At 35.3% G+C, this 18151-nt stretch overlaps 1 protein-coding gene across 2 annotated transcripts in view; it reads left to right on the plus strand.

The window, feature by feature from the left end:
* Nucleotides 1-18151, plus strand: part of MNS1 (meiosis specific nuclear structural 1) — a 94245-nt gene that overhangs the window by 59275 nt on the left and 16819 nt on the right. For both annotated transcript variants that reach the window (XM_057542206.1, XM_057542205.1), the window contains 4 exons: nt 1874-1976; nt 4451-4680; nt 5631-5847; nt 5949-6056. In XM_057542206.1, coding sequence (XP_057398189.1) covers nt 1874-1976; nt 4451-4680; nt 5631-5847; nt 5949-6056 — 658 coding nt within the window. The remainder of the gene's footprint in view (nt 1-1873; nt 1977-4450; nt 4681-5630; nt 5848-5948; nt 6057-18151) is intronic.

An 18151-nucleotide genomic window follows, 5' to 3' on the forward strand; every position in this document is an offset into this window, starting at 1 on the left:
TGCAAATGCAGGGGACATGGGTTTGAGCCCTGGTCCAGGAAGATCCCACATGCTGTGGAGCAGCTAAGCCTGTGCGCCACAACTGCTGAGCCTGTGCTCTAGAGCCCACGAGCCACAGCTACTGAGCCCACGTGCACAACTACTGAAGCCTGTGTGCACAACTACTGAAGCCTGCACGTCGTGAGCCTATGCTCCACAACAAGAGAAGCCACCGCAATAAGAAGCCTGCGCACTGTAATGAAGAGTAGCCCCCGCTCGCTGCAACTAGAGAAAGCTGGCGCGCAGCAACGAAGACCCAATGCAGCCAAAAATAATAAATAAATTAATTAATTAAAAAAGAACTTTTATGCAACAATAAGAAGTAGACAAACCAGTATAAAAATGAAAAAAAAAATTTTAAATATTGAACAAGAACTTCACAGAAGTTATACAAATGAGTCAACATATGAAGAGGTCTCAGTTCCATTAGTAGTTGGGAAACATAAATTAAAACCCCAGTGATAATTTACATCCCCCAAAAGAATGGTTAAAATCTATGACAAGACGAAAGTGTTGCTGAGGGTGTGGAGTGGTGCGAGTGCTTAGACACTGTTTATGAGAGTGTAAATCTGACAAAGCTTTGGAAAACTGCCATTATCTACTCAATTTGAACACAGCCTACCCTGTGACTCAGAAATTTCACTTCTAGGTGTATATCCAATGGGTATGGGTGCCCTTGTCCTTCAAATGAAGGTCGTTTATTTGAATGTTGGTTGTTTGCAATTTAATGCACATTTTTTTGTAGAGACAATATTATAAATTGATTGGGTTTGTATATTGTTGCATAATCATTAGTACCCAACTCTAACAAAAATCTTTGTAAATGTATCTCAAATTCTTAGTGGAATAAAATATGTAGACTAACCTAGAAACTTGTTCCTCGTTTCTAACACTATTTTTATGTAAGAAGGTAATCCTGGGTCATACACATTTGCACTTACAATGGTAAGGGCAAGAAGGACCCACACCATAATACCAGGAATATCTCTCTTCCCTTACCCCTTATGACTGTTTCTTTGTAGGTAGGGGGTACTTGTCAGTTGAGTTTATAGGTAGGTGAGTGCCTCTTTGTTCCAGTAAGAATTAACATGTACATCTTGGTGACATCTCAGGGCCCTTCCAACTCAGAATTCTCATATTCTGTCATATTCAGAATTATGACTGGCACAGTAAAATAAAGATTTTTGTATGGCATATTGTTTTCATTAAATTTAGGAGAGTGATAGATTAAAAAGTAATTCAGAGATTATCTGAGGCCAATCCCCATTTTTTTTTAACAGATAAGTAAACAAGCCCAGAGAAGTGGCGTAAACTTGCCCATGTTACTCCCTCTTCATCATCATCAAAAAAAGTTACCATATGTAGTAGTGTGTCTACTGTTATACACATTAACTTATTTAATTGTCAAAACTACCCCTTTTACAGATAGCAAAACCAAGGTACAAAATTTAAGTAACTTGTATAGGTTTAAACCTCTCCACTATAGTTATTCTTTTAGCCTAATAATACTGGTAACTGGACAGAAATTTTAACCTATATTGATATAGCGCCTTTTCTGAGCCAGGCACTGGCAGAAGGATTTTTAGTGATGATTATTGAAAATAAAAGGGTTGTTTTGTCTAGAAAAATTAATTACAATGTCTCTTTTCACATGCATTCTGATTTTTCTTGGGATGAATGGACAAAGGGGTATTTTTTCAAAATATTTTAAAAATAATGTAAATATCTTTTATACATTTAGAAAAAATTCATTTAAATTGCAGATACATATTATTTTTAAAATAGTAAGAGATATATGGTCCTCGAATTTAAATTTCTGTCTTTTTTCAAACAGTATTGAGCTCAGAGAATTGGAGAAGAAATTAAGAGCAGCTTACATGAGTAAAGAAAGAGCAGCTCAGATTGCTGAAAAGGATGCCGTTAAATACGAGCAAATGGTAATCATGTTTCTGGTCATTATGTTTTCCATATTTTTAGCTTCATTTAGAAAACCAAAAATAGACCAATTTTTGGAAAATTGTTACATTCTATAAAGAATTTACACTGTTAGATTTCTCAAATACTTTTATACTTTTCAGATCCTTAAGGTGTAAGAAATTATGGATATTGAGCTTTGTGTAATTTAATATTAGAACCTTTCAGAGACACAAGGAATTAGGTTGCTGCTTAGAATGAACAGCTATATTCAGTAACTCCCAGCATTCTTAATGGTCTCTAACTGATTATTCTTTGACAAACCAATACAAGTTGTTAGCATAATCAGTGTATTTTAGAATGTTACTAAATTTTTAATTTTTAAAATGTTTTAAAAAATAAACTATAAGTAGGAAAGTTTTCTGTTTCATAAACAGCAATCTTTTCTTCTCATCTTTTCCTCTATTTTTATCCTCTTTTATTACTCCTGACCTACTGTGCATTACTGGTAATAGTTACTCTTGGGCAAAGGAGTTTCAGACACACGCAGCAGTAGTGTTACACTGTATAATATAAAATAGGGTTTATTAACACTTAAAAGCAGGGTGTACGTCATCACTTGAACTCTCATTGTCACTCATAAAGGCTAGACATAGATGAAAAGGTCTGATTGCAGTATTACACAGTCTTTTAAGTTCCCTTCTCTCATTTCTCTATTTGTAGAGCATTTTGATAGCAGAGTTCCCTCTCTCCTAGATCCCTTTCAAAGATGTTATACAGCTATTAAAGAGAAAGAGGTGAAGGGAAATAGTTTGGCTTTTAAAGTTGGCCAGAATATATTTATATGTTAAAAGGAAAAAAAGCAAGTTGCAAAAAAAATTGGAGAATAATACATTTCACAGTCCATTTTCATTTTTAAAAATTTGTACATGTATGTATATGTATATCAACACCTGTATGTGCATTATATACACACACACACACATGTGTTCTGTATATCAACACACATGTTCACACACACATAGAATTAGAGGGGTGATATCAAAATACTTGACCAGTGCAGTGTTATATAGGCATCAAATAAGAACAGATGCTGGCTGTAGTGAAATGTGTGTGTGCATGTGTGTAGTATAGAAAAAGTCTGGAGGGTTGTACAGCATGCTGTTAACAATGATAGCCTTTGGTGTGGCAGGTGATGGGAGAGGGTAAGGAGACTTCACTTCATGAGCCATATTCTACCCTTTAAAAAGTAAAGTAGAACATAAACAATGTACTCTTTGACCAGTAGATTGCAGTTCTAATTATTTTGATAATTGAGATTATTCAAGGCAGTTGTAGATATTTATTCTGGCTGTTGAAAGAATTGCTGTTATTTTCTAAATAAAATTGATCCACAAAAATTAAAGTCAAATACTCCTAGGACTTGACTAGGTGTCAGGATATTTAGGTGCTAGTTTTGGCTCTCTCTCTCAGCCTTAGTTTTCTTATCTGTGAAATGAGAACATTGTACTTCTATAAGTGTGTGATAATTTGTACATACATGTTTTTGTCATGTCATATTTTTTCTATAGAGCCTAGTGCAACATGTGCTAAGAAAAGAGAAGGAAAGAAAGAATTTTGGTCAAGTCATATTAACAGTGTATATGTTAAAGGCATCAATTAGATCAGGAATGGCATTAGCATTCATATTTTAATCTGTTTCTTCTTTTATGTTTGATGCTGCTAACCATTCTAGCATTTGGGATGTGATCCTAATGGTAAAGGATGATTTTTTAAAGTGCCCTAATATATTTACTTTAAAACATTTTGTTAAATGATTTCAAAATGCTCAAAACAAGTAAGGAGTTTAACCCATTCAAGAAGCAGGAATGTGTCTAACTCAGAAGGAATGGTCTTGAATGAGTGAATTAAAGCCTAAGAAAACAGGCACAGTGGCATATGTGACCCTTTTATTAAATTAAAGTGATTACCAGGGGCCTTTAATAAATGAGAAAGAGGAGACTTCAAAGGCCAGTGGCAGGAAAGAAAATTTAGGCTGAGAGAAACTTAAGAGCTGCTCAGAGCTATTTAATAGCAGACCTGTATAAAAAAGATAGTACCATCCTTACTCTAAATAGCAGCCAATACCCAGTGGAGCTAAAATTTGTGAAAATTGCCTACATCAACTTTTAAATAGATGAAAAAGATGACTACTGCTTTGGCAGTTAACATAGTTGTTAACAAAGCACTTCTAATTTTACTTACGGTTTTTCAAATGTGGAGTTATTCTCCTTATTGTCCTAAGAGAGCTACTTGAAGGAATAGGAAAGCTTCTTTAGGGTTTAACTCATCATTCAAACCCTTCAGGTGACAGTGACTTACCTTTGCTTTTTACCTACACAGTTACATAATATTTTATATAACAGGCTTTATAGTATTCAATTCCATCTGCTAAAAGTATTCTATCCTATTGTGCTCAGATTTGAAAGTGGAAAGATGAATTTTGTTTTAATAACAGAAACGTGATGCTGAAATAGCCAAAACTATGATGGAAGAACACGAGAGATTAATAAAGGAAGAGAATGCTGCAGAGGAAAAACGAAACAAAGTAAAAGCACAGTACAATCGTGACTTAGAGAAACAACTTGAAGAACAAGGAAAGAAGAAGCAGGAAGCTTATGAGCAACTGCTGAAAGAGAAACTCATGATTGATGAAATTGTTAGGAAAATCTATGAAGAAGATCAATTGTAAGTTTATCCCAACTTTTTTACATGCCTAAACATTTACACTTGATTTATCTCAGGCTTGTCATGAAGAGTAAATCAGCTAAACAGTGCCTAATACATGGTAAGTCCCAGTAAATGTTATCACATAAACTGAGACCAAGTCTTCTCTTTTTTTTTTTTTTATAAATTTCTTTCTTTCTTTCTTTCTTTATGGCTGCGTCGGGTCTTTGTTGCTGTGTGCCGGCTTCTTCTAGTTGCGGCGAGCCGGGGCTACTCTTTGTTGTGGTGCGCGGGATTCTCATTGCAGTGGCTTCTCTTGTTGCGGAGCACAGGCTCTAGGTGTGCGGGCTTTAGTAGTTGTGGCTTGCGGGCTCTAGAGCGCAGGCTCAGTAGTTGTGGCACATGGGTCTAGTTGCTCCGTGACATGTGCAGTCTTCCTGGACCGGGGCTCGAACACGTGTCCCCCACATTGGCAGGCGGACCTCAACCACTGCACCACCAGGGAAGCCCCCAAGTCTTACTTATCTTTGTTAGCATGATAATTAATTGTCTGATAGTTAAGAAATACTTATTAAGTGACAATGGCTAAACCTTTGTTTTTCTTAAGTAAGCCCATATCAAGAGAACTTGTTTTCTGTTCAGTTTCCCTGGTAGACAGCTAAAGCGTAGAGTGCTGTGAAACATATATAAACAGGTTGTGGCCTTTCTGAAGTGAGATGCATAAAGCATCATCATAGGTTAGAGAAGAGGCATAGTAGTAGTTTACTCAGAGAAAATTCATACCTGTTATTATATTTAGTGGCACATAGTAAACACTCAAAATGTTTGTTGCATGAAAGGATGAAAAAATTGTAAATAGGGAAGCCATTTTTCTCCACATCATTATCAACTGAAGGAAATGATACTTATATTTTTTGATATTTTATTATTATTTCTGTTACTATACAACTGCATTCACTATTGCTTTTTAGGGAAAGACAACAAAAGTTAGAAAAAGTGAATACAATTCGAAGGTATATAGAAGAGTTTAAGAAAGAGCAGGCTCTCTGGAGAAAAAAGAAACATGAGGAAATGGAAGAAGAAAACAGAAAAATCATAGAGTTTGCCAAGATGCAGCAACAAAGGGAAGAAGATCGGATGGCAAAAGTTCAAGAAAGTGAAGAAAAAAGGCTACAGCTTCAGAATATGGTATTAAAATAACAATTTCTTTAACACTGGAGAAATTCTGAAATATTTGTCATAGAATTTGATTCCTTTACATGTTTGTGTGTTTTTTTAAAATTTAATAGCTGACTCAGAGATTGGAAGAAATGCTGCGGCAACGTGAAGATTTAGAACAAGTGCAACAGGAATTATACCAGGAAGAACAAGCAGAAATACATAAGAAGAAACTAAAAGTAAGTTTTGGAAATTGAAGGAATGATTAACATAGAGAAGAGTATCATTTTGAGATGAAGCAGTAGAAAGATAATAGATTTAAACCTAACCATATTGATAATTACATTATATGTAAATGGTATAAACACTACAGTTAAAAGAGATTTTCAGGCTGGGTAAAAAAGCTAGACCCAGGTAGCAGTTCACAAACTGCATCAAAAGCATGATGCAACTATGTTATCTACAAAGGAACATAATTTAAATATGAAGACACATATGGTTTAAAAGCAAAAGGATGGAGAAAGATATACCATACCAACACCAACCAAGAGCATGTTAGAGTAGAAATCATGATGAATAGGCTAAATTAATCTAGAGGATGTAATAGCCCTAAAGGTGTATGAACCTAAGTAAAACTTCAAAATACATGTAGCAAAACTGGAAAAACTGAAAGGAGAAATAAATCCATAATTATATTTGAATGTTTTAATACTCCTTCTCGTTAATATATAAAATAAATAGTCAGAAAACCATGGAATATAGTGTTGAACAATAATATCAACAAATCAAGAAGATTTGTCAATTTTCTAATTGGGTGTTTTTTGTTCATTTATTGTAGAATTTTAAGAGTTCTTTATGTATTCTAGGCACTAGTCCTTTGTCAGGTGTGTGGTTTACAAATATTTTCACTCAGTCTATAGCTTGTCTTTTCATCCTCTTAACAAAGCCGTTTTCCAAGGAAATGTTTTCAATTTCTGTGAAGTCCAATTTATCAGTTTCTGTTTTTACGGATCATACTTTAGTATCAATTCTAGGAAGTCTTTGCCTACATCATGATGAATTTCCCCTTTTTTTTCCTAAAAGGTTTCATTTTCAGTTAATTTTTGTTTATAAGGTATGAGACTTAGGTCAGGTTTCATTTTGCTCTCTGTGTTCAGTTGTTCCACACTATTTGTTGAAAAGGTTTTCTCTCTTACATTGAGTTGCTTTTGCACCTTTGTTTAAAACACAGTTGAGCATATTTGTGTGTATATTCCTGGGATCTCTATTTTCTCTGTTGATCTATGTGTCTATCCCTTCAGCAGTACCACACAGTTTTGATTACTGTAGCTATATAGTTGAAGTCTTCAAAATTGTTTCAGCTATTCTAATTCCTTTGCCTCTCCATATAAAGTTTAGAATAATCTTGTCTGTATCTACGATAGTCATTGGGGAATTTGATAGGAATTACATTAAGTCTGAATATCAATTTGGGGGAAATTGACATATTCATTATATTGAGTCTTCCACTCCATGAACACGGAATGACTCTCCATTTACAGTGGCCCCTTGAACAACACAGGTTTGAATTGTGTGAGTCCACTTATATTCAGATATTTTTCAGTAGTAAATACTTCTATTTACACAGTCCATGGTTGGTTGATTCCACAGATATAGAGCAACTGTGGATACGAAGAGCTGACTAAATTTTGTGGATTAACCCCCCGTGTTGTTCAAGAGTCAAGTCTATTTAGATCATCTTTGAATTTTTTCATCAGTGTTTTATAGTTTTCAGCTTACAAATCCTGTACATGTTTTGTTAGATTTACACCTAAATATTTCAGTTTTTTGAGTGATTGTAAATGGAATTTAAGTTTTAATTTCATTGTCCACATACTCATTGCTAGTGAATTGACTTCTTTAATGTTTATCTTGCGTCTCATGACCTTGCTGAATTCACTTAGTAGCTGTAGGAGTTGGTTGGTTTGTTTTTCTATACATAGTCATGTCTTCTGCAAACAGGGGCAGTTTTATTTCTTGCTTTCTTATCTATATACCTTTTATTTACTTTTTTTGCCTTATTGTACTGGCTAAAACTCAGCACTGGCTAGCACTATGTTGAATAAAAGTGATGAGAGTAGATATCACCTTTCTTTGTTATCTATCAGGGGAAAAGCATTCTGTTAATTGTAGTTTTTTTTGTAGATGCTCTTTATAAAGTTGAGGACTTTTTCTCCTATCACTGTTTTTCTGAAGATTTTTGTCATGAAGGGTGTTGAATTTTGTCAAATGCTTTTCCTACATCTATTGATATGACCATGTACTTTTTCTTCTTTAGCCTGGTTGATTGCATTGATTGATTTTGGGGGTTACTGAACAACCTTGCATCACTGGAGTAAATCTCACTTGGTCATGGTGTATACTTTTTATAATATATGACTGGATTTTAGTTTTCTAATAATGTGTTAAGGATTTTTGCATCCATATTCATGAGGAATATTGGTTTTTAGTTTTCATTTTTTATACTGGTGTCAGGGTAATACTGTCTTCATAAAATGAATGGAGAAGTATTTCCTTCTATTTTCTAGAAGAGATTGTTTAGAAGTGGTGTTAATTCTTTAAACATTTGGTAGAATTTTCCAGTGAAACTATCTAGGCTAGGAGTTTTATTTTTTGAGAGTTTTAAAATATTAATTCAATATTTTATTGTATATTTATTTATTTTAAAGTTTTTATTTTATATTAGAGTATAGTGGATTTATAATATTGTGTTACTTTCAGGTGTACAGTAAAGTGATTCAGTTATACATATACATATATCCATTCTTTTCCTGATTCTTTTACCATATAGGTTATTACAGAATATTGAGGAGAGTTCCCTGTGCTATACAGTAGGTCCTTGTTGATTATCTATTTTATATATAGTGGTGTGTGTATGTTAATCCCAAACGCCTAATTTATCCCTCCCCCCCACCTTTCCCCTTTGGTAACCATAGATTTGTTTTCGAAGGCTGTGAGTCTCTGTTTTGTAAATAAGTTCATTTGTATTGTTCTTTAGATTCCACATATAAGTGATATCATATGATATTTATCTTTCTCTGTCTGACTTACTTCATTTAGTATGATAATATCTAGGTCCATCCATGTTGCTGCAAATGGCATTATTTCATTCTTTTTTATGGCTGAGTAATATTCCATTGTATATATGTACCACATCTTCTTTATCCATTCCTCTGTTGATGGACATTTAGGTTGCTTCCATGTTTTGGCTACTGTAAATAGTGCTGTAATGAACATTGGGCTGCATGTATCTTTTCGAATTATGATTTTCTCTGGATATATGCCCAGGAGTGGGATTGCTGAGTCAAATGTCAGTTCTATTTTTAGTTTTTTAGAGAACCTCCATACCGTTCTCCATAGTGGTTGTACCAATTTACATTCCCACCAACAGTGTAGGAGGGTTCCCTTTTCTCCACACCCACTCTGGCATTTATTGTAGACTTTTTGATGATGGCCCTTCTGACCGATGTGGTGTGATACCTCATTGTAGTTTTAGTGATGTTGAGCATGTTTTTGTGTGCTTTTTGGCCGTCTGTATGTCTTATTTGGAGAAATGTCTCTTTAGATCTTCTGCCAAGTTTTTGATTGGGTTGTTTGTTTTTTTTGATATTGAACTGTATGAGCTGTTTGTATACTTTAGAGAGTAAGCCCTTGTCAGTTGCATTGTTTCCATATATATTCTCCCATTCTGTGGGTTGTCTTTTCATTTTGTTTATGGCTTCCTTTGCTGTTCAAAAGCTTTTAAGTTTCATTAGGCCTCATTTGTTTATTTTTGTTTTCATTTCCATTACTCTAAGAGGTGGATCAAAAAAGATGTTGCTACGATTTATGTCAAAGAGTGTTCTGCCTTTGTTTTCCTTTTAAGAGTTTTATAGTATCTGGTCTTACATTTAGGTCTTTTAATCCATTTTGAATTTATTTTTGTGTATGGTATTAGAGAATGTTCTAATTTCATTCTTTTACTTGTAGCTGTCCAGTTTTCCCACCACCACTTATTGAAGAGACTGTCTTTTCTCCATTGTATATTCTTGCCTCCTTTGTCATAGATTAATTGACCATAGGTGCATGGGTTTATTTCTGGGCTTTCTATCCTATTCCATTGATCTATATTTCTGTTTTTGTGCAGGTACCATACTGGGTTTTTTTTGTTTGTTTTTTTATTTTTGGCTGCATTAGGTCTTCATTGCTGCACGTGAGCTTTCTCTAGTTGCGGTGAGCAGGGGCTACTCTTCGTTGCAGTGCGTGGGCTTCTCACTGCAGTGGCTTCTCTAGTTGCAGAGCATGGGCTCTAGGCACGCGGGCTTCAGTAGTTGTGGCACATGCGCTCTAGAGTGCAGGCTCAGTGGTTGTGGTGCATGGACTTAGTTGCTCACGGCATGTGGGATCTTCCCAGACCAGGGCTCGAATCTGTGTCCCCTGCATTGGCAGGCAGATTCTTAACCACTGCGCCACCAGGGAAGCCCTACCATACTGTTTTCATGACTGAGGCTTTATAGTATAATCTGAAGTCAGGGAGCATGATTCCTCCAGCTCTGTTTTTCTTTCTCAGGATTGCTTTGGCTATTTGGGGTCTTTTGTGTTTCCATACAAATTGTGAAATTTTTTGTTCTATGAAAAATGCCATTGGTAATTTGACAGGGATTGCATTGAATCTGTAGGTTGCCTTTGGTAGTATAATCATTTTAACAATATTGATTCTTCCAATCCAAGAGCATGGTATATCTATCCATCTGTTTGTGTCATCTTTGATTTCTTTCATCAGTACCTTATACTCTTCAGAGTAAAGGTCTTTTGCCTCCTTAGGTGGGTTTATTCCTAGGTATTTTATTCTTTTTGATGCAATGGTAAATGGAATAGTTTTCTTAATTTCTCTATCTGATCTTTCATTGTTATTGTATAGAAATGCAAGAGAGTTCTGTGTGTTAACTTTGTATCCTGCAACTTTACCTAATTCATTGTTGAGCTCTAGTAGTTTTCTGGTAGCATCTTTAGGATTTTCTATGTATAGTATCATGTCATCTGCAGTGACAGTTTTACTTCATCTTTTCCAATTTGGATTTCCTCTATTTCTTTTTCTTCTCTGATTGCATGTTAGTACTTCCAAAAATACATTGAATTATAGTGACGAGAGTGCACATCCTTGTCTTGTTCCTGATCTTAGAGTAAATGCTTTCAGCTTTTCACCGTTGAGAAGGATGTTTGCTGTGGGTTTGTCATATATGGCCTTTATTATGTTGAGGTATGTTCCCTCTATTCCCACTTTCTGAAGAGTTTTTATCATGAAAGGGTTTTGAATATTTTCAAAAGCTTTTTCTGCAACTATTGAGATGGTCATATGGTTTTTATTCTTCAATTTGTTAATGTGGTGTATCACACTGATTGATTTGTGGATATTGAAAAATCCTTGCATCTCTGGGATAAATCCCACTGGATCATGGTGTATGATCCTTTTAATGTATTGTTGGATTTAGCTTGCTAGTATTTTGTTGAGGGTGTTTGCATCTGTGTTCATCAGAGATACTGGACTGTGATTTTCTTTTTTGTGGTATCTTTGTCTGGTTTTGGTATCAGAGGGATGGTGGCCTCATAGAATGAGTTTGGGAGTGTTCCTTCCTCTGCAATTTTTGGAAGAGTTTCAGAAGGATAGGTGTTATCTCTTCTCTAAATATTTGCTGGAATTCACCTGTGTTTGCTAGAGTTCTGGTCCTGGGCTTTTGTTTGTTGGAAGATTTTTAATCACAGTTTCAATTTCAGTACTTGTGATAGGTCTGTTCGTATTGGGTTGGCCAAAAGGTTCGTTTGGGTTTTTCCGTGAAATGTTACAGGAAAACCTGAACGAACTTTTTGGCCAACCCGATATTTTCTATTTCTTCCTGTTTCAGTCTTGGAAAGTTGTACATTTCTAAGAATTTGTCCTTTTTTCTAGGTTGTCCATTTTATTGGTGTATAGTTGCTTGTAGTAGTCTCTTATAATCCTTTGTATTTCTGTGGTGTCCATTGTAACTTTTCCGTTTTCATTTCTAATTTTATTGATTTGAGCCCTCTCCCTTTTTTTCTTGATGAGTCTGGCTAAAGGTTTATCAATTTTGTTTATCTTTTCAAAGAACCAGCTTTTAGTTTCATTGACCTTTTCTATTGTTTCCTTCATCCCTGTTTCATTTATTTCTGTTCTGATGTTTATGATTTCTTTCCTTCTACTAACTTTGGGTGTTGTCTGTTCTTTCTCTAGTTGCTTTAGGTGTAATGGTAGGTGGTTTATTTGGGATTTTTCTTGTTTCCTGAGGTAAGATTGTGTTGCTGTAAACTTCCTTCTTAGAACTGCTTTTGCTGCATCCCATAGGTTTTGGATCATTGAGATTTCATTTTCATTTGTTTCTAGGTATGTTTTGATTTCCTCTTTGATTTCTTCAGTGATCCATCAGTTGTTCAGTAATACATAGTTTAGCCTCCGTATGTTTGTGTTTTTTACAGTTTTTTTCTTGTAGTTGATTTCTTCTTTTTTTATTTATAAATTTTAAAATTTATTTTTGGCTGCATTGGGTCTTCGTTGCTAAGCACGGGCTTTCTGTAGTTGTGGCAAGCAGGGGTTACTATTCGATGTGGTACACAGGCTTCTCATTGCAGTGGCTTCTCTTTGTTGTGGAGCATGGGCTCTAGGCGTGCAGGCTTCAGTAGTTGTGGCATGTGGGCTCAGTAGTTGTGGCACATGGATTCTAGAGTGCAGGCTCAGTATTTGTGGCACATGGGCTTAGTTGCTCCACGGCATGTGGGATCTTCCCAGACCAGGGCTCTAACCCGTGTCCCCTGCATTGTCAGGCGGATTCTTAACCAATGCGCCACCAGGGAAGTCCTTGTAGTTGATTTCTAATCTGATAGCACTGTGGTCAGAAAAGATGCTTGATAATGATTTCAATTTACTTAAATTGACTGAGGCTTCCTTTGTGGCTTAGCTTGTGATCTATCCTGGAGAATGTTCCATGTACACTTGTCCCTCCTCCCAATGCCAGACCCTCAGGCTGGGGAGCCTGACGTGGGGCTCAGAACTCTCACTCCTGTGGGAGAACCTCTGCGATATAATTATTTTCCAGTTTGCATGTCACCCACCTGGCAGGTATGGGATTTGATTATATCGTGAAAGCACTCTCTGTACCATCTAGTTGTGGCAGCTTCTTTGTCTTTAGATGTAGAACATCTTATATGGTAAGTTCCAGTCTTTTTTGTCGATGGTTGTTCAGCAGTTGTGATTTTGGTATTTTCGTGAGAGGAGGTGAGCTCAAGTCCTTCTACCCCACCATCTTGTCTCATCCTGTCAATATTCTTATTAGTTACTGAATAGAGTTATTCAAATTATCTTATTTCATATTTGGTGAGTTTTGGTGACTTGTGTTTTTCAAAGAAGTGATCCATTTTGTCTAAATTGTCAAACTTAGGTGTGTAGAATAGTTTGTACTGTTATCCTTTTAATGTCTGCAGAGTCTCTAGTGTTTCATTTCTGGCACTGATAGTTTGTTTCTTCATTTATTTGGTCACTTTTACATTAGGATTTAATTTTATCTGATTTTTCTTTGAATTTCAGCTTTCTTGAGGTATAATTGCCACATAAAATTGTAAGATATTTAAAGTGTACACTGTGGTGATTTGATAAACATTTACATTGTAAAAAGATTCTCCCATCTAGTTAATTACACATCTATCACTTAACAGATTTGTTTTTTTATATGTGAGAATATTTTAAGTTCTACTCTCTTTGGAAATTTCATATATACAATAAAGTGTTATCAACTATAGTCACCATGTTTTACATTAGATCCCCAGACCTTATTTGTTTTAGAGCCAGAAATTTGTACTGTTTTACCAATCTCTTCCTATTTCCCCCACCTGCCAGCCTCTGGCAACCACTTTTCAACTTTCTGTTTCAATGAGTTTGACATTTTTTTTTTTTTTCGATTCCACACATAAGTGTTACCATGCAATATTTGTCTTTCTTTGTCCAGCTCATTTCACTTAGCATAAAGCCCTCAGGGTCCATCCATGTTGTCAAAAATAGCAGGATTTCATTCTTTTTTATCACTGAATAATATTCCATTTTATATAGATATACCACATTTTTTTATCCATTCATATGTTGATGGACAATTAGGTTGTTTCCACATTTTTGCTATTGTAATACTGCAATGAACATGGGAGTGCATATACCTTGTTAAGATCCTGTTTTCATTTCCTTTGGATATATACCTGGAAGTGGGATTGCTGGATCATGTGATAGTTCTATCTTTAATTTTTTGAGGAACCTCTATACTGGCTACCAATTTACATTTCCACCCACAGTGATAAGGGTTCCCTTTTTTCCACATACGCACCCAACTCATTATCTCTTGGTGTTTTTTTTTTTTTTTTGATGGTAGCCATTCTAACAGGTATCTCATTGTGATCTTGATTTGCATTTCCCTGATGTTTAGTGATGTTGAGTACCTTTTCATGTACCTGTTGGCCATTTGTATATCTTCTTTGGAAAAAAAATCTGTTCAGATCCTCTGCCCATTTTTTAATTGGGTTTTTTTGTTCTTTTCTGTTAAATCTTATGTCTTCTTTATGTATTTTGGACATTAACTCCTATCAGATAAAGGATTTGCAAATTGTTTTCTCCCATTCCATAGGTTGCCTTTTCATTTTGTTGATGATTTCCTTGGCTGTGCAGAAGCTTTTTAGTTTGATGTAATCCCACTTGTTTATTTTGCTTTTGGTGTCAAATCCAAAAAATTATTACCAAGACTGATATAGAGGAACTTACCCCCCTGTGTTTTCTTCTAGGAGTTTCATGGTTTCAATTTCATTGATATTTTAAAGAGAGCCAGCCTTTTGCCTAATTGATATTGTCTATTGGTTTTCTATTTTCAATTCCGTTGATTTCTGCTCTTCATTTACTTCCTTCTGCTTCCTTTTTATGGGTTCCTGAGGTGTAGTAGCTTAGATTATTATTATTTTTAAAATTCTTTTTCAGACTCTTTTTCCTTATAGGTTATTACAAGATATTGAGAATAGTTCCCTGTGCTAAACAGTAGGTCCTTGTTGGTTAGGATGTAGTTTTTTTGTTTGTTTTGTTTTGTTTTTAGCTTAGATTATTGATGTGAGACATTTCCTACATGCATGTCCTTAATGCTATAAATGCATTTTACTAAATGTATGCATTTGGTGCTATAAATTTCCCTCAAAACTGTTTCAGTTGCATCTTACAAGTTTTGATGTCTTGTTTTCATTTTCATTAACTCTGATGTATTTATTTTCTTGAGACTTCCTCTTTAACCAATGGATTACTTAAAAGTGTTATTACTTAGTGCCCAAATGTCCAGAAATTTTTGTGTTTTTTTAAAATTATTGATTTCTAGTTTGATTCCATTGTGATCAGAGAACACACTCAATATGATTTTATTTCCTTTAAATTTATTCTGTGAACATTTGAAAAGAATATGTATTCTGCTATTTTGGGTGAAATGGTCTATAAATGTCAATTAGATCCTACTGATTGATAGTTTTGTTGAGTTCTTCTATATCCTTGCTGATTTTCTGTCTAGTTGTTATATCAGTTGTGGAGAGAGGATTGCTGATGACTCTAACCACATATTTGTGGATTTGTGTGTTTCTCCTTAAAGAGTTTTTTTTTAATTGAGGTAAAATTCATGTAACATAAAATTGACTACTTTAACTGTTTTAAAGCAGCATTTAGTACATTCACAATATTGTGCAACGATCATCTCTGTCTAGTTCCAAAACATTTTCATTACCCCAAAAGGATACCTGCATTAAGCAGTCACTGTCCTTTCTGTGCTCTCCTAGACCCTGGCAACTACTAATCTGCTTTCTGTCTTTATGAATTTGGCTATTCTGGGTATATCATATAAGTGGGATCATACAATATGTGATCATTTGTATTGGGATTTTTTTCCCTTAGAATAATATTTTGGAGGTTTATCCATTTTGTAGCAGGTATCAGTATTTCATTCCTTTTTTTTTTGGCTGAATACTAGTCCATTGCGTGGATATGTAACATTCTGTTATCCATTCGATAGTTTATGGATATTTGGTTTGTTTACACCTTTTTTTTGACTGTCATGAACGTTACTGCTATGAACATTTGTGTACAAGTTTTTGTTTGAATATCTTTTTCAAATTCTTTTGGGTAAATACCTAGCAGTGGTCATATGGTAATTCTGTGTTTAATTTTTTGAGGAAGTGCCCAACTGTTTTCCACAAAGCCTGCACCATTGTACATGACTACTACCAATGCAGGAGGGTTCCAATTTCTCCACATCCTTGCCAACACTTGTTATATTCTATCATGCTATAACACAAAAAAGCTGAAACTAAAAAATTTCTAGAAAAAAACATAAGAGAAGGTTGTTATAAACTTGAGAATGGCAAAAACTTTTTTAGAAGGATAAAAAAGTCATGAGCCATAAAAAAAGTTTATAAACTGCTACATTGAAATTAATAATTTCTGGACTTCCCTGGTGGTGCAGTGGTTAAGAATCTGCCTGCCAAGGCAGGGGACACGGGCTCGATCCCTGGTCCGGAAAGATTCCACATGCCACGGAGCAGCTAAGCCCGTGCGCCACAATTACTGAGCCTGCGTGCCTACAGCCCGTGAGCCACAACTACTGAAGCCTGCGTGCCTAGAGCCCATGATCTGCAACAAGAGAAGCCAGCACAATGAGAAGCCCGTGCACCACTAAGAAGAGTAGCCCTGCTCGCCGCAACTAGAGAAAGCCCACATGCAGCAACGAAGACCAAACGCAGCCAAAAAGTAAATAGATAAATAAATTTTTTTAAAAAATTAATAATTTCTTAACATTGTTAGGAAAATGAAAATGCAAGCCACAGTTTGGGAGAAAATATTCCCTATATGTATATCTTACAAATAACCTTTATCCAGAATATATAAAGAACACTCAGAACTTGATAAAAGAATATAAAAAACCCATTTTAAAAAAAATTAATTAATTTATTTTTGGCTGCATTGGGTCTTCGTTGCTGTGTGCAGGCTTTCTTTTTAGTTGTGGTGAGCAGGGGCCACTCTTCGCTGCAGTGCGTGGGCCTCTCACTGTGGTGGCTTCTCTTGTTGCGGAGCACAGGCTCCAGGTGTGCGGGCTTCAGTAGTTGTGGCTCATGGGCTCCAGAGCACAGGCTCAGCAGTTGTGGCGCATGGGCTCAGCTGCTCCACGGCATGTGGGATCTTCCCAGACCAGGGCTCAAACCCGTGTCCCCTGCATCAGCAGGCGGATTCCCAACCACTGTGCCACCAGGGAAGCCCCCCAGTTTTTTAAAATGAGCCAAAAGTTTGAACACTTTGTTTGTTTGTTTGTTCTGGCCGCACTGCACGGCTTGCAGGATCTTAGTTCCTTGACCAGGGATTGAACCCATGCCCTCAGCAGTGACAGTGTGGAGTCCTAACCACTGGACCACCAGGGAATTCCCAAAAGTTTGAACAGTTTGTAAAACAAGATATATGAATAGCCAAGTATACAATAAATTATAGCTATTAGTACTATTATTTGTAATAATACTATTAATAATACTATTAATTATTAGTACTATTATTATCAGCTATATAAAAATGGAACATTATTTTAGATAGTTTCATTAACAAGGAGGAAATAGATACCATGTAAAATATCAAAACATTTCATGTAAATCCTTAATTAACTGCATGTAAGAATATAAAATGTGTCCAGTTTTTAAAAAAAAAAATCTTAATGTAATCCACTTATAGATACCTAATGTCAAATAAACCCAAAAGCATTAAGAATAAAATGATGGAGGAAGGCATAACAGGCATATATGACCAAATGGGAAGCAGGTAGGCAGGGTTATCACTAGGTAAGTGGAACATCAAATGAATCCCAGATACCACAGATAAAAGGTATAATCACCAAGGGAGGTATAACAGAATGAACATTTAATGTTCCACGTAACATTGTATTGAAGTACGTAACTTTAAAAGCTGTTAGATCACCAAAGAAAATTTACTGGAATAATACAAGGGGAAAGGGTGTTTAAACATCACTAGAAATTAATAACAAATATTTTAAACTACTAACTGAAAATCTAAAAACATTCTTGTCAATTATTGGTTGAAGAGGATATTTGCAGAAAATTCAGAGGATGAGATTATGACCTATAAAAATCTATCAGGCAATTAATTATTAAATGAGAAATATTGGAAAAAACTGTGTAGGCAACCAACTCAATAACTGAGAAAACAATATAAATTCAAGTATGAGGCAAGAATATGGAAGGA

Source organism: Balaenoptera acutorostrata, chromosome 3 (assembly GCF_949987535.1).
Source record: "Balaenoptera acutorostrata chromosome 3, mBalAcu1.1, whole genome shotgun sequence".
NCBI classification, from domain to species: domain Eukaryota; kingdom Metazoa; phylum Chordata; class Mammalia; order Artiodactyla; family Balaenopteridae; genus Balaenoptera; species Balaenoptera acutorostrata.